At 56.1% G+C, this 23075-nt stretch overlaps 4 protein-coding genes across 4 annotated transcripts; 2 read left to right on the plus strand and 2 right to left on the minus strand.

The window, feature by feature from the left end:
• Window positions 1-2597: 2597 nt before the first annotated feature.
• On the plus strand, window positions 2598-5314 carry BESB_015710 (putative serine/threonine protein phosphatase; the record flags this gene model as incomplete). Its single annotated transcript, XM_029360286.1, has 2 exons — window positions 2598-3987; window positions 4503-5314. 2 exons carry the CDS (start codon window positions 2598-2600, stop codon window positions 5312-5314), a joined length of 2202 nt encoding a protein of 733 aa, XP_029216262.1.
• A 2467-nt stretch (window positions 5315-7781) lies between these two features.
• BESB_015720 (acetyl-CoA acetyltransferase) lies at window positions 7782-12332 on the minus strand (the record flags this gene model as incomplete). The annotated part of the gene is made up of 8 exons (XM_029360287.1): window positions 7782-7909; window positions 8383-8506; window positions 8812-8911; window positions 9503-9707; window positions 10040-10187; window positions 10502-10604; window positions 11262-11418; window positions 12053-12332. The coding sequence occupies 8 exons, from the start codon at window positions 12330-12332 to the stop codon at window positions 7782-7784; spliced, it is 1245 nt and encodes a 414-aa protein (XP_029216263.1).
• A 2257-nt stretch (window positions 12333-14589) lies between these two features.
• Window positions 14590-15329, plus strand: BESB_015730 (uncharacterized protein; the record flags this gene model as incomplete). The annotated part of the gene is made up of 2 exons (XM_029360288.1): window positions 14590-14757; window positions 15099-15329. The coding sequence occupies 2 exons, from the start codon at window positions 14590-14592 to the stop codon at window positions 15327-15329; spliced, it is 399 nt and encodes a 132-aa protein (XP_029216264.1).
• A 2183-nt stretch (window positions 15330-17512) lies between these two features.
• Window positions 17513-20886, minus strand: BESB_015740 (uncharacterized protein; the record flags this gene model as incomplete). The annotated part of the gene is made up of 6 exons (XM_029360289.1): window positions 17513-17612; window positions 17939-18064; window positions 18363-18520; window positions 18906-19147; window positions 19510-19869; window positions 20340-20886. The coding sequence occupies 6 exons, from the start codon at window positions 20884-20886 to the stop codon at window positions 17513-17515; spliced, it is 1533 nt and encodes a 510-aa protein (XP_029216265.1).
• Window positions 20887-23075: the final 2189 nt, after the last annotated feature.

Below are 23075 nucleotides of genomic sequence, written 5' to 3' on the forward strand. Positions count from 1 at the left end.
GCTAAATGGCGGAGCTGCTAAAAGACGTGGAGTCTCCATAAAACCGCCTCGGCGCGCGGAGACTTTTGCAAGACGACGGCATGCAAAAAAATCGCGTCATCTAGCTGAACGAGACCTCACCGAGACGGTTTTGCGCAGATATCGCCATAAACGTCGAGAAGCTACCTCAGTGGAAACTTACCTCGGCATGTCTGGACCGAAAGACACAGATTTCGAGTTTAACACTTTTCATTGAAGCCGATCACCCATTTTTCGTCAGAAAGGGCTCCAAGGCACCTTCCCATGCGACACGCGTGCGCGCCTTATATAGGAGCCGGGCACATGCGCGAGGGAAGAGTGTAAGGTTTTCGTGCCGACGAAGGTACGTGAAGAAAGATTGTGGAACAGGCGTGTGGCATGAGAATCTGGGATTCCCATTTTGCTGTGGCTCTCTTTTTTCTTTCGATTATACGGGCGCTCCTCTGTCCAGGGGTTTCCCGTTTTTCCCGCTCTCATGGCAGGATCCAGTCCGTTTTCCTCTGTTTTACTGCTATTCTGCGGTTGACCTGCCTATGGCCGCTCTCTTCGTTGTTTTCAGACGTCGCTTGTGTTTGTTCCTCGCTTCGGCGCCCTTCTCCACGCAGCATATGACCAACAGAGGACGCTAATGGTATCTCTGACGTTGCTAGTTTTTCTACGGTGTGTACGACTCTTTTGCGTTGTGCGTCGCTGGACGTGACGGTGTGCCTGCCGGCGACGAATCCTCGAGTTTTTCTGACGCCGCAGGCAGTTCTTTCCAGTCTGTTTGCTCTCCTATGGAACTGCTGGTGTCCCGTATCCGAAGGGTCTAACTCGACTCGTCTTCTCTGTCGTAGTCCCGTGCGGTTTCAGCACCGTGGTGCCCACGGCCGCCAAAAACCTGTTCCTTCGCGACGACGATCGGGACCGAAAGCGCTAAGCGTGTCTCTTTTGCCTTTTTTTATTGGCTACGTATCGTATATCTGCTCACGCTTAGCGGCACGATTGCAGAGTTCGCGTGGTTCGCTGTGCGTAGCAACAGTTCTCGACTATCCTCGCAAAAACGCTCGCTCGCCGAGCGCTCTACTTGGTCAGGCGAAGGCACCCGTCGCGATGCTGCAGTTGCTTCCACTTTAGAAATTTTCTTTGTGGCGGCTTTTTTTCGGTTGGCTGACTTTTGAGTGTGTTTCTCTTCCTCAAAGCCGCAGGTGGAAAGCGGAGGCCTCGGGTGCCTGCTATACAGATTTCCGGTTTGCGCTTTCGCGACGCTCCTCGCGTTGTCGCTCGCGGCACTCCACAGAGCGCTCCTTTCGAGTGCAACAAGCACGAGAGAGGAGAGATTCGTTCCTGCGGCTCTTCTACACTCAGCAATTTCTGTTGCTGTCTCTCAAGCGCAGGCGCGCGACCTCCCGTCCTGTCCAGTCGCCCTCTCCAGTTCGAGTTTACGAGCCCGAGTGTGTGCGCCACAGGGTTTTTTTTTCTTCACGGCCTCCTGATTCAGCTTTGGCTCGGAGTGCTGTCGGTTCGTGTTGGCTCCGCGATTCTCTTATTCTCTTTTTCTCCGCGTCGCCCCTAGAGTTCGGTCGCCGCGCTGGTGCGGGCCGTCGCCGAGCTTTCTAAGCGCCACGCAGACGCATTTTCTGCGCGGATTCCGTTCCTTTTTTTTGTATTGGCGGCTTGCCTGAGTCGTTTTATTCTCCGCACTCGCCTCTTGGTCTCTTCGCATGTCTTCAGCCTCTCGCGCTCGTCCGGCTCGCGCGTCTCTGAGTGTCTTTATCGACTCTTCTTATTGTGGGGGCGCCGCTTGTTTTCTCGGATCCCTTTTTTTTTTAGCTGTGGTGGCGCGTTCATTCCGGCGGCGGAACGGGCCTCTAGCGTTTCCTGCTCGCCTCGATACACACGCTGGCTGTCCATCCGTTCCACCGTCTCCGCTTCGTCTGGGCCTCCTTTCTTGAGCCTGCCGCGACGGCCTGTTGCCCGCGGCAGCCTGCCAGATTGCCGCTGCAGAAGCTCTTTGCCTCTTGCGTCGTTCGCTGCCTGCCTCTTTTGATTCGCGCGCGACTCGAGAGAAACGAAGCAGCGGAACGCCTGGCAGAGAAAGTCTCTTTTCGGCGGGTCGCGGTTCTGTACAGTTCGTGGAACGCGCCTTCGGCATCGCAGAGTCGCGAGTTCGTTTTGCTTGTATAGAAGCTAAACCGTTTCAAAAGGCAAGAGACGCGTCTTCCGTCTCTGTCTCTCGCCGTCATTGCTCTCGCGGCCGTGATCCTCCTGGCGCACGAACTGCGCGCGTCTTCTTGTCTCTTCTCTGGCTAAGTCCTCTACGTCTTGCGCTCTCGACTCTCCTCCCTACCCTCTCCCCCCCGCTCGTCCTTCTTTGTTATCTCGCGGCTTTGCGAGTTGCTTCGCGTCCCTCGTTCCGCCGGCGAAGCGTCTCGCGGTTGTCTTGCGTCTTCGCCTTCTTCCTCTCTTCATGCGCGTTCTCTGCGTGATCTTCCGCGCCGAGGCGCTCGCTGCAGGACTCGAAGCCTGGCTGGTTGACTAAGCCAGCCGTCGCGCACAAGCAGCGGCGAGAGGATTGGTTCACGGCGCCCGCGAGCGGCATGTGTAAGTCCGACTCTCCGTCTCGTCCGTGCAGCACAGAAGGATGCCTTGAGTCTGTGGCCTCGACGCGCCCCATTTCGGCTGCTGCGGAGGCCGCAGAGGCGGAGATCTCGCGGGAGAGCGACGCCATGGAGGCCCTGGGGGCGGCCATTGGGCCTGTGGCGGCCGCAAAGGCCCAGTCCGCCGCGTCTGCCGGGGAATGTGGAGTCGCGAGTCAGACCGAGGAAGATCTGCGAAGGAGAGCTTCGCGTGGGGGGCAGGCAGAAAGCGAAGACGGCGGCGGCCGAGGCGATACCGGCGCGCCCTGCGCGTCCAGAGCCGCGCAGGAGGCCCCCGAGCAGCGCGTGGGGCGGTGCGGGACTCGAGACGAGGGCGAGGGCGCGCATCAGGGGCTGCTGGGAGGTGATTCGCGAAGCGAGGTGGATGGGGGGAAGAGCGGATCGGCGGAGGACGGCGACGCACACGCGGCAGAGGCCTGCGGGAGTGAACACCGCCCAGCACCGGAGTCGGGCGAGCCGTCCGCGGGAGAGGCCGCGGCCGCGGAGGAGGCGCCGGGCGCCGCTGCCTGCTGCGCGTCGGCGAACGAGTCAGAAGCAGGCACGTCGCGCCGGAGACTGAGCGCCGAGGAGGGAGGACAGAAGGGGCACTGCGAGGTGCACGCGGAGTCCGGCTCCAGCTCGACAGCGTCCTCTCCCTCCACGGCGCCCTCGTCGCCACACGACTTTGCACGCGCCTCGCACGAAGACAAGCACCAGTCTGCGCGAGAGGCGTCCTCCGCGGGCGAGGAGGGTTCCCGCTCTTCCGCGTTGGAGGCGCCCTGCTGTCCTTCAACGGGCGCTGCGCAAGAAGACCGGGCGCCCATGGACTCGCCCGGCCCCTCGGCACGTCCCGAAGCTGCCGTCGGCGGCCTGGGCGGTTCTCTGGAAGGCGCTTTATTCGCCGCGGCCTCTCCTGAGACTTCCGCGGCGCTGTTGCCGCCCTGCGAGCCCAGCAACGACGAGGGCGATGAGGGCGACTCAGACGAAGGAGAGGAGGCGGAGACGATCGTTGGCGAGCGCGAGAGCTGCCTGGGCGTCGGGAAGAGTTCCTCCGCTGGACTCGACTGCGCCGAGCGCGGGGCGCCGCTCCCGGGAGGGGGGGGGGGCGGGACCGCTGACAGCCAGCGGCAGGCGCTACCCACGGCGGCGCCATGTCCTGCTCCGTCGCTGCCCCCCGCAGGCGCGGACGAGCGCGTCAGCAGCGGAGTCACCAAAGTCCGAACGAAAATTCGAAAGAACGAAGCGGGCGACCTCGACGCGTGGATAGAGGGCTTCCACGAAAACCCGCCGGAAATCCTCTCTGAGGCCGACCTCTGGCGCGTCTGCCAGCGCATCAAACAACTCCTCGTCGGTGAGTCACAAGCGAGGGCCGAGGGGCCTGCGGCTGCGCGGGAGACGTGAAGCCTGGCGGCGGCTCGCGATCTGCAGGGCGCCGGCGACTTCATCCAGCGCCTCCAGCGATCTCCGCTCTGCTTCTCTTTGCAGTTTAGGGTTTAGGGTGGCAATGCGCGCGTGCTTGTGGCGAGCGTTTTTTCACAGAATCTGCATCACATCTTCCAGCTACAAGCATATATATATATATATATATATATATATATATATATATATATATATATATATATATATATATATATATATATATATATATATGAACATACATATATAACATACATAACATACGTACACATATGTGCGATGTGTATCTATATGTGAATATACATACGTATGTGTGCAGAGATGCATATATTCAAATATGTGTGGCAGTGACGGAGGGAGCGAGTCTGCCTGACGCGGATGTCTCTTTGAGAGGCTTTCTGGCGTCGCCCAGAGTTTTTACGGTGATTTTTTTTTGTGTCTGTTGTGCAGAGGAGAACAACGTGCAGCCTGTGCCGGCGCCGTGTATTGTGTGCGGCGACATCCACGGTCAGTTTTTTGATTTGTTGAAGTTGTTCGAGGTGGGGGGCAAGGTAGGTGAGCAGAAGTACGTGTTTTTGGGCGACTACGTGGACCGGGGCTACAACAGCGTGGAGACGTTTGAGTACCTGATGCTGCTCAAGCTAAAGTACCCCGAAAGCATCACGCTGCTTCGGGGGAACCACGAGTCGCGGCAAATCACCACGGTCTACGGATTCTACGACGAGTGCGTGCGGAAGTACGGGAACGCGAATCCGTGGAAGTTCTGCACAGAGGTCTTTGACTACCTCGCGCTCGCAGCGGTGATCGACGAGTCGGTCTTCTGCGTCCACGGCGGCCTCTCACCCGACTTGAAGCTGCTTGACCAGCTGCGGCTGATCTACCGAGTGCAGGAGATCCCTCACGAAGGCACGTTTGGAGACATCGTCTGGAGCGATCCCGACGAGGTCGAGGGCTGGGCGGAGAACCCGCGCGGCGCCGGCTGGCTGTTTGGGGACAAAGTCGTGCGGCGCTTCAACCACGTGAACGGCCTTGAGCTGATTGCCCGTGCCCACCAACTCGCCATGGAGGGCTTCCGCTACATCTTCTCAGACAGCAGCGTAGTGACTGTCTGGTCTGCGCCGAACTACTGCTACCGCTGCGGAAACGTCGCCGCCGTCATGAAACTTGACGCAAACCTCAACCGGAAAATGCTCATCTTCAAACAAACCGACGACCCCCAAGTCGCCACCCGCGCCCGCGCGATCGCGCCCTACTTCCTCTGATAGCGCGACGACGAGTCACCGCCCAGGGCGACGCGAAAAGGTGAAGATGCAGCTCGCGGCATGCGTATCGCCGCAGGCGAGAGAACATGGCGATACGCATGCTGCGAACGATGTGGAGGGCCTCGCGGCAGTTGCTGGGTCTTCGGAGAAGGAGAGGTGTCTACGGGGGGAGGAGTGACTGAAGAAAGCGGAAGAGGACAAAACGCGGAGACTGAGGAGAGGGCGAGAGAGAGCTTCGCCGCCACTACAGCGAAACGCCGCTCGCTCAGCAGAGTACTCGCGCTGCGGACGGCATCCGGCAAATACCTTGAGGGAGATTTGCAATTGCGAATGCGCAAGCTGGCGGGAAAAAATTGAAAGATATCACTTACGGGGGAGGCACGCGGAGGGGTGGCAGGCGACGCCGGCGATCGGGGCGAGGACGGCGAGGAGGGTGAGGCGTGGATGGACAGCAAAGCATCACTGTCTTTCGGTGGAGATCCCCGAGTGTGTAGAGGGAACAGAGTTTTTTTGTTTCTCGAACTTTGGTGCAGCCCCCTTTGGGGTGCGGCGTGCTTCGAGTGAGGCTCACGCTGCAGCGGCATCGTGCTCGGTTCGCCGTTTTCTGAGATGAGACGCGGAGTAAAAGGGGAATATAATACGTGTGTGTCTGATGCCATTTGTAAGTCTACGTAGATATCAACTCGGGGTAGCAGCTAGGGTCGATCAGGGACGCCCCTCCTGCAGGTGCGCGCGAGAGGGACGAAGCGGCAGTAGATTGGGGGGGCAGAGTGCCTTGGGGGTTTGAGGAAAATTGAAAAGAAACACGCGACCGTATCGCGGAAAGGGAGGCGCACCACGCAGTGGGGAAACGCGGCGCGATGCTAGATTAGCGAGAGGTAGAAAACACGCGTTCACAACGGCTGCGCAAGAAGCGAATAAGTAGCGGAGGGAGGGACAGGGATAGCCACACAGTTTTGAAGCTGGGCTCGATCCATTTAAGCGACGCGGGTTTCGCCTATCCCCGCCAGTTTTCGCTTTGCGATATTCAACTGTGTCGAACAATCCATTTAAAGCAGCTGTAGTCTCGTGTCCAACCCCCCAGCGGGGCGCATGGAGACTTTGCGAGCCCACCGCGGTCGGAAACAGCCCAGAGGCGTTCAGAGGACGAGCCGCTGAAAGCGACTCAATGCAGGTCTCTGCGCTCCAGCCTGTCGATTTTAGTCTTCCCAGCCCCGCTCAAAAAGCGTAAAAGACGTGGGAAAATCCACAGCGAACTCAGCGATGTAGCTACGCGCTAACGCTCCTTACGCCACCATATATATACGTATATATATGTATATAATACATATATATTTATATATAGCTGCCAAAGCGTGTTTGTTCCTTCTTCTAGTAGATGCAGTCTACCGCAAACTTTCGGATTAGTTGCGAGAGAAAGGGGATGGACTGACTTCGCCCAAATCGTCACAAATGCAGAGCGGTTTCGATGTACTAAGACAGTGAAGCGCTTTTTATTATCCAGCAGAGAGGAGTGCACTCCGCACCGTGGGATCACCGCGGCCGTTCCTCTGCCGAAATGGCGTTTGAGAGCCAATAAAACAATTCAGGTCGCCCAACCGCCCGTCGTCAGTTTCACTGGCGTGGGGAAACAGAGGGTGGGGCGCAGAGGCTAGACAGATCGACCTCTCACTGAACCCTGGGTCGTCACTCTGCCTGTTTGTCTATTCGACTCCATAAAAACATGCAAGTCGTGGCTCGCTGCTGCCGCAGAAACCAGACGGCTGCGAGATGAGTACATACCTACACGCCATACAGCGGCAACAATCTGCATGCAAAGCGCGCGTGCTGTGCCCGGTTTCTCGGATCTGAAATGGCATCGTTTCGCTTTTCGGCTTCGATATAACAAAGTTTGATGCATTTGCGGCGGTCGCTGTTACAGAAAACTGTGGCGCCTGGAGGGCGGGGAGCCTGCAGCGTTCTTCTCCCTTCGCGGGGAGTCGCGAGGGCATGCATGCAGCCCCTCTGTCTCTACAATTTGAATACGCACGGAAATACTAAAAAACTGGAAATGACGACCCCCACCTCCACGCGTACTGTATCGAAGGCATGAAGGAAAAACTTGGAGCGTGTGGAGGGGGCAGAGCCCCTACGAACACCTGCGTGGCTCCAGTCAGCGAAGCATGCTGCCATCCCGAAGAGGCAGTCCGATACAACACAAAAAAAACACCACCTGTTTGAGAAAAAACACCGGTTTGAGAAAAACCCTTGCCTCTTTCGCCGCTGCGGCGCGCGGACATCCGCACGATGCGCCCACATCGAGAGCCGCCCGTTCGCGTCTTCCGCCCTCTAGGGCGCCGCGGCACAAAACGAAAGAGCGGAATATCGACGGAGGGATGAATGGCGGCTGCATGTGTCGTTGCTCGTCGCTCGCAGGCGTGTCTCTTCAAAAGTCGTAGCGTCGCGGAGGCCTCTTCTCCGCGCCTCTTCACACGATCTCGACAACTACCGCGGTCGCGCCGCCGCCCCCGTTGCATATCGCCGCGCAGCCATACTTGGCGTTCCGCGTGTGCAGGACGTTGATAAGGGAGAGAACGATCCGCAAGCCCGACATCCCTGAGGAACAGACGCAACAGTAGAGAGGCAAAACGCATGAAACACGCGGACGCCCCCCGCGAGAGGGCTGCAGCTAGCCATTCTCAGTCATCCCCCCCCCCCCCCCCCCCACCTCTCCCCCTGCGAGAAAGCATGCACGCGCAAACTACCCACAGGGAACAGGGCATATGGGAAAACATGAGAATATACATCACACCTGACGAATGCAGGAGTCGCCTGGCGGCAAATCAGGCCACCGTCGACGTCGCCACACAGAAACGCGGCAAGCTTATGTTACATTCGTTGCGACGCATCCTCGCTCATTCAAATTGGTGCACAACCGGGAGAGTTCACGCTAAATGTGCCGCCCCACGGACGAAGGAGGCGAGCATGGCAGAGAAAGCCTTGCCTAAACCCTAAGCCCCAAGCGGAGACGCCCTCACCTCCGCCTGCCGCCACCTTTGCAAAGCAACCTCTACGCATGTGAATCTCACCTAGCGGGTGCCCCAGGGCGACCGCGCCCCCGTGGACGTTGACGCGGGAAGGATCGAGCTTCAGCAAGCGCATGTTCGCGAGCGCCACCGCCGCAAAGGCCTCGTTGATTTCGTAGTAGTCTGCCTGAGAAACCGCCCAAAAGAAGCACAGCACCCCACCGAGACACACGCCTGCATGCGCACGGAAGCCGGGCAGCTCGCCGCGCAGCTCGCCGCAGGGCGCCAAACGCGGAATGCACATTCAGCCGACTTTTTGCCACCCGCGCCAGTGCCCCCCCGGCTACCCCCCACGGCGCTCATAAACCTGGGCAGCACCGCAGCTGCTGCATGTCTCTCCGCCGTCTGCCGCTTGCGAAAGGACGCCTTTCTGCAGCGAAATGGAACGCCTGTCTCGTTTCTTCTGCGGATTTGCCTCGCGATTCTCCCTACCGAGTCCAACTGCGCGCGGCGGAGGGCCGTCCGGATCGCCAACTCCGGCGCCAGCGCGAAGTCGACAGGCGCCACTGCTGCGTCGGCGAACGCCAGGATGCTGCGCGCAGGGAGACACACCACACGCCAGGCGTCCTGCGTCTCGAAACGGCCTGCTGAGGGGGTTAAGAAACCCTAAGCCCCAAACTCAGGGAAACGAATGAAAAGATCGGCGCGGCGTGCACCCGAGCAGCCGGACATGCACATGCACACGCGCAGGCTCGTCCCGAGTGTAGAAAGCCGCGCCTGCGCGGCTCGAGCTGCGCGATTCGTCGTGGGCAGATCGCCGCGAAAAGAAGGAAAGCACGTCGGGAAATCGCTCGACGCAGTCGGCACGAAGCTGCTAACCCATAGATACAATATATGCGAATGTAGATCTGAATGTAATGCGAGAGGCTTAAAGCCGCCACAGACAGCTGCGAGGGAGGCAGAAAAATGCAGCATTCACACGCGTATTCGCTGAACGCGACTGGAGCGCCCCGCGCATGCATATCCCCTTCAGAGACTGCAGCAGTGTTGCACGTCTCTAGAGGAAATTGCGATGTTCCATCTGCGCGCGGCTGCCCCCCCACGTGTCTTCGCCGGTGAAGCCGACTCCAGTGCGGCGGCTGCATTGCGGCGCTCCTCCTTGCGACTCGCCAAACACGCCTACCGCGCGACGGGACTGATGTCAAGGTTGATGATCTTCTCTTCAGACATGAGAATCGCGGCGACTGCCCCGTCGCTGATCTTGGAGGCGTTGGCCGCGGTGATCGTTCCTTCCTTCTTGAAGCTCGGCTTCAAACTCGCCACTTTGTCGAGTTTAATTCGCGAGAATTCTTCGTCCTGGGTAATTTGCCGCGTTTCGCCCTTCTTGCCTGAGACCGACGACGCACACGCTGCACCACCAGCGCCTTTACGACCGACTTCATCCGCGGCGCACCGGTCACGACGTCTGTCACACGCATCTACGCGTTTCTATACGCGCATGCATGCGGTGCACACCGCAGGCGAACCACAGAGGCACGCCCCTGTCTCTCTATACGCGCGCGTGTATGTATATAGACACATATACAGGAGACTTGCAGTGCCCTCGAGATAATTCTCGCACATCCGCCGTCTGAGGCGTCAAACCATTTAAAACGACCCGCGTGCGCTCGCCTGAGGCCGCGCGTGATGCTCACGGCGTCGCGCTCCCCCGCTCACTCACCCCCGGCGTCAATGGTGACAGGCTCGATGCCTTCGTTCTCGATAAGACCGGACTTCCACGCTTCCGCGGCGCGCTTATACGACTCGACTGCGTAAGCGTCTTGCTCGGCGCGGCTGATGCGCATGCGTGAAACAACTTTCTCTGTGCACTGAAGGAGGGAAGCAGCCAACAGCACCGCGCACGGACTCGCTCTCGCCTCTGCACGGGCGCAGACACAGTTCGGTCTCCCCTGCGCCCCCCGCCCCCCCCACCTCAGTCGCAGCTATCGGAGGGTTTGCCGCACAGAGGGAGACGCAGGTAGCCGCTACGTGAGTGACAGCAACCTGCATGTGTCGCCAGAGCTCGCCCGTTAGGATCACGTATTCAGATGCAGGTCGCCACACACGCGGCAGCCTCTAAGGCGCGTTTTCCCCGCGTGTTTTACGTGAAAGAGGACGGGAAAGAGAAGCTTGCAGCGCGTACCAAGCCCATGTGCATCGCGCTGTAAGGATCCCACAAGCCGTCGTGCAGGACCCCGTCTTTGAGCTCCGCGTGCCCCACGCGCAGATCGCCCTCCGTCGACTTCCTGTGCGCAGCAAACGCAGGCGCCCACCAGAGCGAGAGCCAGTCAAATTCCAGGAAAAAAGAACCAGACAAGGTCAAAGGTGAAGAAGTTGGAGATTCCCTAAAGAATCGAATCTCCAGGTGAGGGTACTGTTGATGGCGATGGGCCTGCAGAGAAGTCGTGTCATCCGTGATGGCCTCGAAGCGATATGACAAGCCTAAACCCTCTACGCGTCGAGCCAACCCCGTTCACAGCCACAGCGCCACCCCGGCAGTCCGTGACCCTCCTCCCCCGCCCCCGCACCCAGTACAGATCTGAATGTTTTACCAAAACTACACAAATACTCAAGAAAAAGCATATATTCGGGTTCATGCCGAAGCAGGCAGCGTACAGACGCGAACGAGTCTACGCGGCTGCAGATGGAAGGCAGGGTAAATACATGTGTGTGCGCATAGGCGCCTATGGAGGTGCAGTGGGGGGAGAGGTCGGGGTCGCCACAGCAGCAGGAAGATAGAGAGAGCGGCGGAGAGGCAGACAACTATGTCCTGTATAGGTGCCAACTCGGGAGAGGGAATGAGTGTTTTTCGCTCCTTGACAAATGGCCATATTCGCGCGCGCCGCGGGCGATTAAGAGTCGTCAGGTAGGTTTCAGAGTTTTAAGAGTTCCTGGAAGCTTACGGGAGCATGTAGGGGACTCTGGACATGCTTTCCATGCCCGCAGCCAGGACGGCGTCGTGGACGCCGAGGGCGATCTCAGACGCGCCGAGGCACAGCGCCTTCATGCCCGACGCGCAGACCTTGTTCACTGCGTAGACATCTGTGCTCTGCGGAATGCCTAAAGAACGAAAGAAGACAGGATACCCTAGCGGAAAGACTCCTCCGCCGCCAGATGCTCAGCGCTGCGCGACACTCCGCTCCAAAACGAGACAGACGGGAAAACGCGCCTCGCGCGCGGACTCGGTTTCCAGCGACCGACCCAGCGAGCATGACAGAGTCACCCGTATAGCTACCGCAGGTGTCTCTTTCTATCCAAAAGTATTTGTACATGTTCATATATATATGCACACATATACATGCTTCGCTACGCCAAAATTCCGCTGCTCTTGCTCCGCCGGGTTGTTCCAGTTCTCAGCTTCCCACGCAGCTTGTTTCCTAGCGGTCAGGCTTCAGTCTCCCGCAGGCCTGCCGCCCCCACGCCCCTGCGCCGCTCGCTCGTGCAGCCGATTCGCTGCGCCTCTCCAGTTAACTCGCATGCAGCCTGAGCGCCGCCGCACACGTCTCAGACCCTCTAATCCTGCATCCGTATATATCAGTGTAGATACATTTTCATCTATACACGTGACCACATATGCACACGGATACTGTCATACATATAAGCATACATGTATATATAGCTATATATGTGTATATAAAAGCATGCATATATATATGTATATCTAAATACTTTAACGTGGGCGATCCCGTCTCACCTGCACCAAGGGCCGCCTGTCGCTGGGGCGCCTGGCCGCCTCCGGCCGGGAGGGCCTGGCCCACGACGACTTGGTCGATTTGTCCGCCTTCGATTCCCGCTCTGCGGAGTGCGCCGCCCATCGCGATGGCGCCGAGGCGAGGCGCGGAGAGGTTCTTGAAGGCGCCCATATAGGACCCAATCGGCGTGCGCGCGCCGCTCACGACGAAGACCGGTCGCGGCAAGAACCTGCGCGCGAGATGCGGCGCCGCGAAGGGCGGCACGAGGGGCGAAGGCGCCATGCCAAGGCGCGCGGGCGAGATCACAATCAGACCGCCAGGTTCGGTGGTGCGCTGTGGGCGGAGCGCTGAAATAGAAGGCGGAAATGCGTGGAGATGAGCGCCCGGGCGGAGACGGCGACAGCCGGTGGGAGAGCAAAAAAGAGCGACGGAAAAGGGAGAGGACGGATGGGAGAAAACATTGAGAAAACTGGAAGGAGACGGCGGCTGAGGAGGTTCCGGCAAACAGCGCCGTGGAAACAGAGCGCCAGCGGCAGTCAAGCCCAGCAGTGCATTCGAAAAGGCGACAGATGGGTAGGAGGAAAGCAGCAAATCGATACGACAGTGTATGCAAGCAGCTGCGTTTGTCAAAATGCAAACCCCCTGAAAGAAGGGCACCAAGCTGCAACTTGCATGTACAGAAAGGGGGGGTTGTGTCTGCGAGAGCGGGGAAAAGGCATCTCGAGCCAAACAAGATAGAGGCAGGCGTGCAAGTTTCACGGATATGTGGTGAAAGGTCATCCACACGCACGCCGTACATGCACTCAGTTAAGAAATGCAGCACATCTACTCGGGGTCACCGGCCGTGCCGCAGTTGCGGAAGGTCCTTGCACCGATCGAGTCTGCAGCAGTCGCGGGAAACGAAACTGAGGAAGAAACACATCACAGAGCAAACAAAGGATGGACTCAAAGGCGAAAACGTCGAGTGAGAGGTGACGTGAATGAACACGAGGCGCTGCAGTTGCTTTTGAGTGTCAAGTTTCGCGTTTTCTTGCGCTTGCCCCCTCATGTGAGCGGGGTGTACGTACACGCGCCACCTTTGCGCAGCCAAGGAAAGAAGGTGAGGGAGACGGCGAGCTATTCGTTACCGTTCTACTACGGCGCCAGCAGCTCTGCTATAAAAAACGCGAAATAAGGCACAACCCTTCACGGGTAGGAAAAGAGAGAAGTTTTAAGCCCGTTTCCGATGTTTTCTGTCAACAAAGATGCTGGGATATCTCGATTCATCGGGGAGAGACGGAGCTGCGAGGTAGACTAGCCCGGTGTATATGAAGCTACGAGGCGAGTTTTCGCTGCGTCGGCTAAAAAAGGGGAAGGGAGGAAAGGCGAGCGCTATCCGCGAAAAGAAATCAAAATGCATGACTAACTGCGTAGTTTTCCTTCTCTCCGTTGGTTTCTTTTTATGTGTTCGTTCGTTCCCATCTTTCCGTAATCATTTTGTCACTCCCGAGAAGCATGGCTTTCCAACTTCCTGCATTTCACCGCATCGGTTCCGGCGCCTGACCGTTTCCTCTCGCGGGTCGTGGAGGGCAAAGCCTGGTGTCCATCGGTTTCGTCTCTGCCGCCTGGGTGTCTGGGCTGTATCCTTTATTCGTGTTCGTCTTGGTTTCTTCTATAAGGCTCTGCTTCCCGGTTTTGCTTTCTACGCTGTCTCTTCTCTCCGCCCATCGGCCCGTCCGCAGCTCGTATCTCCCGGTCAGCTCCTCAGGCTCCTCAGGTAGAGCACGTTCTTTGAGTTCCGTCGGCTTTTCGGCTCTGCCTCACGTTGTGCACCGCGCTTGCGCCTTTTATCACCTGTCCATCCTCCAGACCGCCTTCCGCACCAGCTGCCGCTTTCCGTCGTCCTGTCTACATCGCATGTCCCCCAGTCTCATCGAGCGAGCCACCAGTTCGCCTTTAACAGAGCTGCAAAGTGTGAATCGAGAGCTGCGCGTTGACGCATTCAGAGCGTCGTTGTCGACGAGCCAACAGAGCCCCTGGGATCTCCGTTTAGGGCACACGCCTCACCCAGGCACGACGAAAAGAAGGTCTATGCCTCCCTTTTCTTCTTTCACTATCCTCTGCGGAAGGACCCGAAAGGGAGGTCTGTTTTCCTGGTTTTTGACGGCTTCCGCGTCCTCATTCGCCTCTCTGTGTCCGCCGCACGCACTTCGAGAGTCTCTCGTCTTCTCGCTCGCTTCTGCGAGGCATCCTACCCGTCGCCCGCGTCTTTCTCTGGAGACGCGTTCGTCTCTCCTCCGCGTCCTCATATCATCTTGTATACCTCATAAGCGGCGCACTTACCCTCTAAGGGTCCCCAGCAGTTTTTTGCTCGGCTCGCTGCTACCTTGCACGCGTCCCAGGGGCTGGAGCGGGCTTCAGTGACCTCACAGACTTCGTAGTCTCTGCTGCGCCCTCGCCAGCCGCTCAAATCGCGTTCAAATCAGGAGTACTGCAGGCGCGCGAGCCTGGCTCGTCGTCGCGGTGGGCTGAGACCGTTTATTTTCTTAACTTTTACAAGATGGGGTGTTCCTGGCCGTGCTGCGCACTCACCTGCGTGCTCCTTTCGGGGTTCGGAGTCGTGTTTCTGCTTGTTTTCGGCGCCTTGATGTCCAGCCGCTCCAACACAATTGAAATCGAACACGACAAAATGGAAAACGGCAGCACCGCCGCCTACATCTGCGCAGCGGTAAGCGACGCAGAGTGCAAAGAAAAGGCAAAACACGCCACAGAAGGGACGCTTGCGGATCGACAAAGATCTTCAAAGGTGAACGCAGATACACACACGGGCCGGCGTGAATACATATCCGTACAGATGTTTACATATGCTGTGGAGTGAAAAAAGGCAAATGAATTTCTCAACATCAACGCATGTATATCTGCGTGTATTTATATATATATATATATATGCGTGTGTGTATTGCAGGCCTGGCGAGATGCATGCGTGTGTGTCGAGTTTTTTTCGTGTGTACGGAGATGGTTGCGAGGCTTTCATTTCTTGGATTGTTTGGTGGTTGTGCTTTTTTTCAGGTCTACGGCGTCTTCTTCGTGATCTCGGCGGTGTACCTGTTCATCCACTCGCGCCGCAGGACGCAGAGCGCCGCGCCAGTGGCCGTGCCGCTGCAGTCGATGGCGGAGGCCGGCGACGGCGAGACGCCGAAGCCTGATCTCGAGGACTCGCCGCCGATGTTCTCTGCGCAGGCGCCGCAGAAGACATTCTCGCTAGGGCGCTCAACCTCCGGCAGCCCTGTCGCTGACTGACTGCACACAAACTATATATATGTATATACATATATGTATATATATGTGTATATATAGAAATAGGCGTATTCATATATGTATGCATGTGTATCTGGACGCATATATACGTGTATAGGTGCAACGGTTCTCTTGATGAGTGGGCCCACGAGTATCCGTTGAGGGGGATCTTTCACTGCAAGCGCTCAGTCGCCGTGTGCGGCCGTACGCCGACAAGGTGAATGGCGGGACTTCAATGGTGTCGGCGGTCTTTCTCCGGAGGAGAGACGCCGATTTTCTTATAAAAACGCTTTTAACCTTGTTCCGGAATCCAGAGAGGAAGCGGCGTTCACTACCGCGAGCGTCATTTGAGATTCCTTTTGCTGATTGATAAAGGAGACATGATGATTGACGAAGGGACGTTCCATAGGTTGGGGCGCTGACAGAGCAGACCGCCGCACGAGCGCTAAGTCCTCATGTCATGCATGGGCGTGCATGATCCGAAGAGAGTTTGCTTTCTCTTCATACACATTTTTTAGAAATTTACGTCTTACAAATCGGTGTAGAGAAGAATGACTATCGAGACAGAGAAGGCATTTCCCTCCTTTTACTAGAACGTGCGATCCACGAAGCAGAGAGTAGCGCATCGCGTCTGTTGTCGCACACGGCAGAGACCAGGCGGGGGCCTCGGACCACCACGAAGGAGAGAAAGCGAGTCCTCGATATATATAGGAATAATCCGGCACGGTGTGTATAGACAGAGACGTATTTTATATAGAAAGAAGCGTACATTAGTTCCTACATATATATGCTTAGATAAAACCAGAGTTCGCGTGTTACCTAAATGGGTATTTTTGCAAGAAAGGGACAATCAACATGCTGCAAGCTGCAAGAGGATATGGAGGCTCGCTGCTGTCTCGCGAGTTCTACTCAACACACATGACGGTTTTCATTGTTCTTTCGACGTCTCTGTCCACTCGCTTTTGTTGAGATTCTTCTCTTGCGCTGGGTCGAACAGACCAGAACAACATGATTTGATCTGTTGTAGGAAATCATGCGCCTCATCGGCACTCTATCTTCTCTATGAAGTCACGATTGGCAACGAGAAATCACGCGGTCCCTGCCGAGCATGGTTCCGCCTCGACGCATGCGCTCAGAAAGGCGGCCACGTACGTGTTCATATCCGTCCCATGCTCCCAGATAAGTCTGCGTGTGCTTCGACATGCACGTATATATATATATATATATATATATATATATATATGCGTTTGTGCGTATACGCATGCATACGTAGTCTCTTGGATATATATATATATACATGTGTATATGTATATATATATATATATATATATATATATATATATATATATATATATATATATATATATATATATATATATATATATATATATATATACAGGTATAATGATGCGAAAGAAATGGCGCCTGCTTCGAAGGGAGAGCGAGGCCGTTTCATAGAGGGGCTCCGAAATTCCCATGGAAGCCGCGGCCGGGTGACCAAGCCGCAAGCAGGGTTCAGAAGTGTGGTTTCCTGCGGCGTCACAGAAATCAGGCTTGCACAGAAGACGAGAACCTCCGTGTTTCCCGTTGACTCAAAGGAGCCCATGAGAGGAGCTGCAAACCTTGCACTGCCAATTTCCTTTGACTGTCGATGAAATATTAGCGGAAAAGCACGTATCGAGGCTTAGGGAGGGAGGACCGCGACGAATCTACTAGAGGCGAGATGCGTTGAGCCCACTCTCCGCTTCACGCTATTTGGCTGGTATTTGTTGTTAGGCCCCGGATTTGCACCGCATTTCTAGTCGGGGATTCAAAGCATATGCTTAGGCGACGCTACGCTGCAAAAGAGCGAATAATCCAGCTATCTCGGGCCGATTTCCGCCGAATCTACCCAGACAGAAGGGCGCTTGTGTTCACGTGTGTCGAGTCGGCTCTTTCAGGGACTATCTACGTGCAGCTGCACTTCCAAATCGGTCTTCGTGGTTATGGTGCTTGTCGCCTTCGTAGCTGCGTAAGATGCAGTTTTCAGCTTTTGTCGTTCCTTTCAGGAGCTGTGTCAATTCCACCATCCTAGTAGTTGCACACTCTACAGAATAAGTCATGACCCTACAGTCGCTAGAACGCTGAATATGAATCAGGTATTGTAGAAGAGTCAGCCACTGGAAAAACGAGCATCAGGTGTGACCCTACTCCAGGGGGAGGGGGGTGGGTGGAGGGTCGGGCAGGGCAGGCGTATGACGCGGTTTCACAAGATGCAACCGCTGGAACTCCTCAAGGAAAGAAATGCTGAGTACAAGAAAAACACACAGAAGGCGTCGTGGTTTTCGTGGGAGATGGCACTTATATGAGGTTTCTGAGGCATCTCCAGACGCGCATGATGGCTCACAGATCCGCAAGCCTTGAAGTCTTCTCGGGGGGCGTCTGTGATGACGCTGAGTGAATGCGCCAATCTAGAAGCATGCTTTGGCTTCTCTAGAAGCGTGCTTCGGATCAAAGGTTCGCAGTGCAGCGTCTTTGCCGGTCCGTTCACGTGGGTGGAGATGTGTATAGTTTTACGGCACCCCCCCCCCCTCCTGAGAATCGGTCGCTGCGGCGACGTTGAGCCCGCGTACCTGGAGCTGAGGAGACCGTCGGCACTTGTAGAAAGGCAGGAACACCTAGAGGCTTCAGCTGTCGAGAGGCCGCTGCTTCTCAGCTTGTCGACGGTGTCTCCCGCCGCTCGGCTTAGCCGCAGCAGCCTGGAAGAAAACGCATATATATTGTTCTCTATATAGTAATCAGTCCACACTCGTAAGCAGTGTATGCACAGTCAGAGGTATGCGGAACCTATTAGAGAGCGGTTTTAATTGGGGTCGCTTTCGGAAAGGAGTTCTCGAGGCTGAAGAACCTTACACCGATGCTGGAGTTGTGCAGCGATTTAGATTTCAGCTGTGATGCGCATGTTTCTATACTGGTGTATATGGATGACAGCGACGGAGAGATCCTTATCTGTCAGTGTCGCTGTTTTTTGTTTTGCGTAGTGGAAAGAAGGCCGACCTCCGCAGCTCTCGTGCCTCCAGCGCCTCGGCTTTCCTCAGCTCCTCCATGGATTCGGCGATCGCGGTTGCAGCATGCCACCGCGCCTCTTGCTTCTTTTTACGCAGTTCTTCGCGTCTCTCGCGAGCGACCTGCACGATGTGCTTTCTAGCATCGCTCTGAGGTTTAAAAGTTCTCATACGGGCAGAAACGCCTTTCAAGAAACCACGTTGCTCAGAACGCGTTTGCAATCATCGCCAACAGGCCAATGAATACACGATACACATACGATAATCATACATGCAAATGAACACGTCCTAAACGTGAAAGGTGGCATGGCCGAGACAAATCGATTTCCGCTTCGCTGTCCTATCTTGCTTCCAAAGGTATATATAAACGAAGAAGAGTGTTTGGCTCATAAACAATGCCTTCACTACCACGTATATCGCTGCTCCGCAACACGTAGACCTCTGAGTCGGCACTTCCTGCGTCTGCGGGAAAAAGGATTTCTGTTGCTCTAGCGGCTAACTGGTCACTCGATTTTCCTCCCCTTTTCAGCCTTACTTGCTGTCGCTGAATTAGACGCGTTTTGGCCACCTTTCTCTTCAGCTCCTCCTCTTGCCGCGACACTGCGATTTCTCGCTCTTTTCTGTACTCCTCTTTGCGAGCTCGCGCCATCCGTGCCTTGCGCGCACGCAGATCTTCGCGGAGGACTTGTCTGTTTTCTCTCTCCTCTGCTTTGCGCGCCTTCACGTTGCTTCGGTTCGCCGCTCTTTCTTGGAGTTGTCGCTCGATCCGCAGCACGTCTGAACGAAGAGGCGCGCGGCAGCACATGCGTGTGGCGCCACGGCGTGCAAGACTTGTAGTTGGAATTGGATGGAATTGGGCACCGTTGAGACAAACAGCGTGAAACCGACGCTCACAGTTCTCACAGTGAATTCGGCTGAGCCATGGGCGCGAGCCTTAACAGACGAGCGGTGGCAGTTTCGAGTCTATTCCTGCAATCAAGATTACAAGCCGGTTGGCAAGAACCTTGTGTGTGCAGCTTCTTTCACACGTCGGGGTTTCAACTTTAGACTCGTGACCTGCGTCTAGGCGCGAGCATCGTTTCCCACTAAGAGCCGAGCCACCACACTGATTGTCAGGAAACTCTCTCGTCCACTCTTACCGCTCATCCGCTTTTCCGCCTGGTGCTGCCGTCCCTGCTCTGTGGTTTTGGCCTTCCTGCGCAGCTTCTCGAGTTCTCGAAGGATTTTCTCTTCTTCGCGGCGCAAGTAACGTGCGCGGTTTCTATGTTTTTGCGCCTCTCTTTCGAGAAGTTTCGTGCTTTGAACTGCGTCACACGCTCCACCCAACCAGCTCTGGGCGAGCGCTGTCATCTTTGCGGAAGTCAACGCGCGGCAGGTGCCATGATGCGCCTGCGCCTCGCGGCAGCGCGGGTAGGAGTGCACGCCCGCGCCGTTGGTGGGGTGAAAGGACGCCTCAGGGGCTGCTTTCAACTTGCCTCGGATGTGTGAGCGATTCGGACCTGAGGCGCCGACATCAGAGCAAAGCAGATGCGAGTCGCAGCCGCCGGCCGCCAGAGGTGGCTGGGAACACCCCAGCATTGCTGATGGCCTCAACCGCTGCAGCACACTTTTCGCGGAGGATTGCCACACTCGAACAAGTCTGTTCAGTGAAAGCCCCTTCACTCCGAGGATCCTCCGTTCCCCTCCGTGCACCCGACCGCGCCTGAAGGCGCCTGAGTGCCTGTCATGCGTAGATTGTGTGACTCCGGCTATGAGATACAGACAACCAAGTTCTGTATGATTGCAGCACGCCACCATCCTACTGGACTGCACGATTCGCATGCAACAATAGAGTGAGGGCCTGCTCGCGGCGTCACGCGGCAAGGCAAGTCGTGCGGAGAGAGGCCGCGCGACAGAGAGCGGAAGTGCGGCTCTCAGAGTCTAGGCGTGACGCTTTCCCCGAAATTCGGACCTCCCCTGTCGTGTGTACCTGGGTCAGAGAGCTGCGCAGCAGCATGTGGCTTCCGCGAAGGCACTGAAACGCTGATTTTGCCATGCTCGGCTTCTGCATTTCCTTCAAACTGAGCAGTTTGAGCCCTAGGACTTGGGCGGCTTTCCAGTCTCTCCTTCGAAACCTTGCGTGCTCTTCGCTGGATGACGTGAGTAGGGCCGCGGAAGCGGTCGCGGAGGGAGGAGGACGTCTGAAAGGACTCGACGGCGCAGTCTGTCGCTTGCCTGCCTCGACTTGAGGGCGGTGTGAGGCCTCCGGAGTTACCAACCTGCTCACTCAGCGCACTCTCTGGAGAATTCGGCGGCAGGCAGTCCCCAGGAAGTTGCCCCTTTCCGTGGCCTGGCTCCGGCTTCGCAACTGAAAACAGGTTTGAGCTGATGTTCGCAGGGTATTTACTCGGTTTCAGAGTCGCCGTCGAAGGGGCGCAGTAACTGAACAGAGTGGCCGCGTCCTGGCTCGGCAGCTTGGGCCCCGCCGCAGCTGTTTTCAGGGACAACTGCATCGGTTTACCCCTTAGTGATTTCATTTTTTGAGTGTTTGCCTGCCCAAAATCCGTTTAAAAGTTCTGTGTGACAGTTCAGGTTATGTCAAGTGTCAGCTCGTCAGTGGTGTAACAATTGCCTTGCTCCCGTCATCCTGCTCACCGAACGAAGAAGATAAGCGGTTTGTGTTTACCACCGTTACGCGCCTCACGCTCTCCATCACAGGCTACTGCAAATCGTGAAGAATTTACACGCGCGTGGAGTGACAGTGGCGACAGGTGTGCCCTCGGGAAAGCTCCTGGACTGTGTGCTGTGGAGTCGTCTACGGCCATGCAGGAGCTCTGCTCCTTTTGTTGCACTTTTCTGGGGACTGAGCGTTGGACACGGATTTCGAGGGTCAGTAAAAGAGATGTATAAAATGAGACGGCGGTGTTTCTGTATGGTGGTGCAGCAGCGGTGCCACAGACTCCAACGGTTCAACAGCCGAATTGGAACTTCCGGCGATTTCTCGCAGGGATACGGTACGTAGGGCTGGCGCAAAGCCCCACATGTGTCACTATCGATCACGCGTAATCGGCAGTTAGTTCTCTTTTCAGTGGCGGGGTTTAAAACTCTGTTCCACACCAGCTCTTGGCTCATACGTTTCCGGGGCCAGCTTAGAAAAACAAGCACGGGCTGTCTGCGCATAAGTATGGAAGTAAGCGGGGGGCGAAGGAAGGGCCCCGGAATGCGAATACGTCCGCACGCGTACACGCATCTGGACGAAAAATTTGCACGCTAGCCATTGGCTCGCGTTGTACCTCGACTTAATGACCCTGATATCTACGCGAGTATGGCACAAGGAGTATCCCGATCGATAATGCACTCCAGAGCTCATCTAGGACACTCGTTTTCACGACCTTGAGGGGGTTGCCCGTCGAGCGCAGTGCTGTGGCAGGCGTTGTCCGCTACAACCGTTCTCTAATCTCGACACTAAAGACACATGGGAGTAAACTGCGAGCGGGCAACCTGCTTGCAGCTGGCAAGCAGTGGCTCGTCCAGAGGAACTGAATCCACACCCACAACTGCAGAGGGTACATCGTGTGTAATAAATGCACCGACTCGAATGGAATAGCTCGCCGCCTTGATCAACAACGAGAAGGGTGGACCGCATTCAGTATTTCCAAGGAATGCACTCCCTGTTCTTTGTCGAACAACGAAAGTTGATTCTCGCAGCAACTTCTTCTGTCTTTCATTTTATCGGATATGCGCTAGACTCAGACCTTGCCCCGATCTTCAGCACAGCCACGGATGTTTTTGAGGTGAACAGACGAATCCGAGCACGCCGTAGGTAGGGCAGAGTCCGCCACGACGCTGTATCCAGCCGTACTCTGTGAGACACACCTGTTATCAACGACGCCCTTCAACATATTTTGAATTCCTCCACGGTGTTGTAGATCTCTCATCGTTCCCCGCCGCCTGCCACTGTAGATCTGGAACCGCTAAGGAGCAGATACTCATTTATGTAGAGAGCGGGCCTCACAGGTTTGACTGTGCGCACAAGTGGCTGAAGGGCAACCTGCGACACGCCTACGTCTCGCAGGCATAGTTGTTGAAGACATCTAGTCGACATGAACTTGGTTTTTCTCAGGTTCGCACTAGTATTTCGCTGCTTTGCTGGTTTCCACCGTAGCCAAGGCTCTTTTCCATAGAAACTCAGAGGCACTGTTGTTCGATACGCAGCCGGATCAAAAGTTCTAAGTGCTGGTATCGACGTAAATACTCAGGTATTTAGCTGGAGAGACGCCGGCAGCAGCGCAGTGCGTACGGGCGTGAGGAGAATGAACTGCGAAAGTAATCTGTGAAAGGCAACTCTCCAAATGGAAAGTGAGCGGCAGATGCTAGCGCCCAGTGCCGCGTTCCCGCAGACGAGAGATCAGTTCTCCTCAGTTCTCCCCACGAAGAAGATCACATTCTTGACTACGACCCTTGGCCAGGAGTCAAAAAACTTGACGCACCAAGCGCTCTTTCGGTTTTTTCTGGATTCGCTTGTGCGTCTGTGGTGTAGCGCGGCAAGAAGTAGTTGAAGCATCGTCAACCCGGCTCATTAGATTAGGGGAAGTTGTTTGGGCGTGTATGTATGGCCCGAAAGATCAAAAAACCCCGCATCTGACGGCTGATCGGGACACTTTCGCCACTTTGTTTTTGGCTCAAGTTTCCCTGCACGACTTTTCGTCCGTGGTGTGTGTTCCCT

Source organism: Besnoitia besnoiti, chromosome X, assembly GCF_002563875.1.
Source record: "Besnoitia besnoiti strain Bb-Ger1 chromosome X, whole genome shotgun sequence".
In the NCBI taxonomy this organism is placed as follows: domain Eukaryota; phylum Apicomplexa; class Conoidasida; order Eucoccidiorida; family Sarcocystidae; genus Besnoitia; species Besnoitia besnoiti.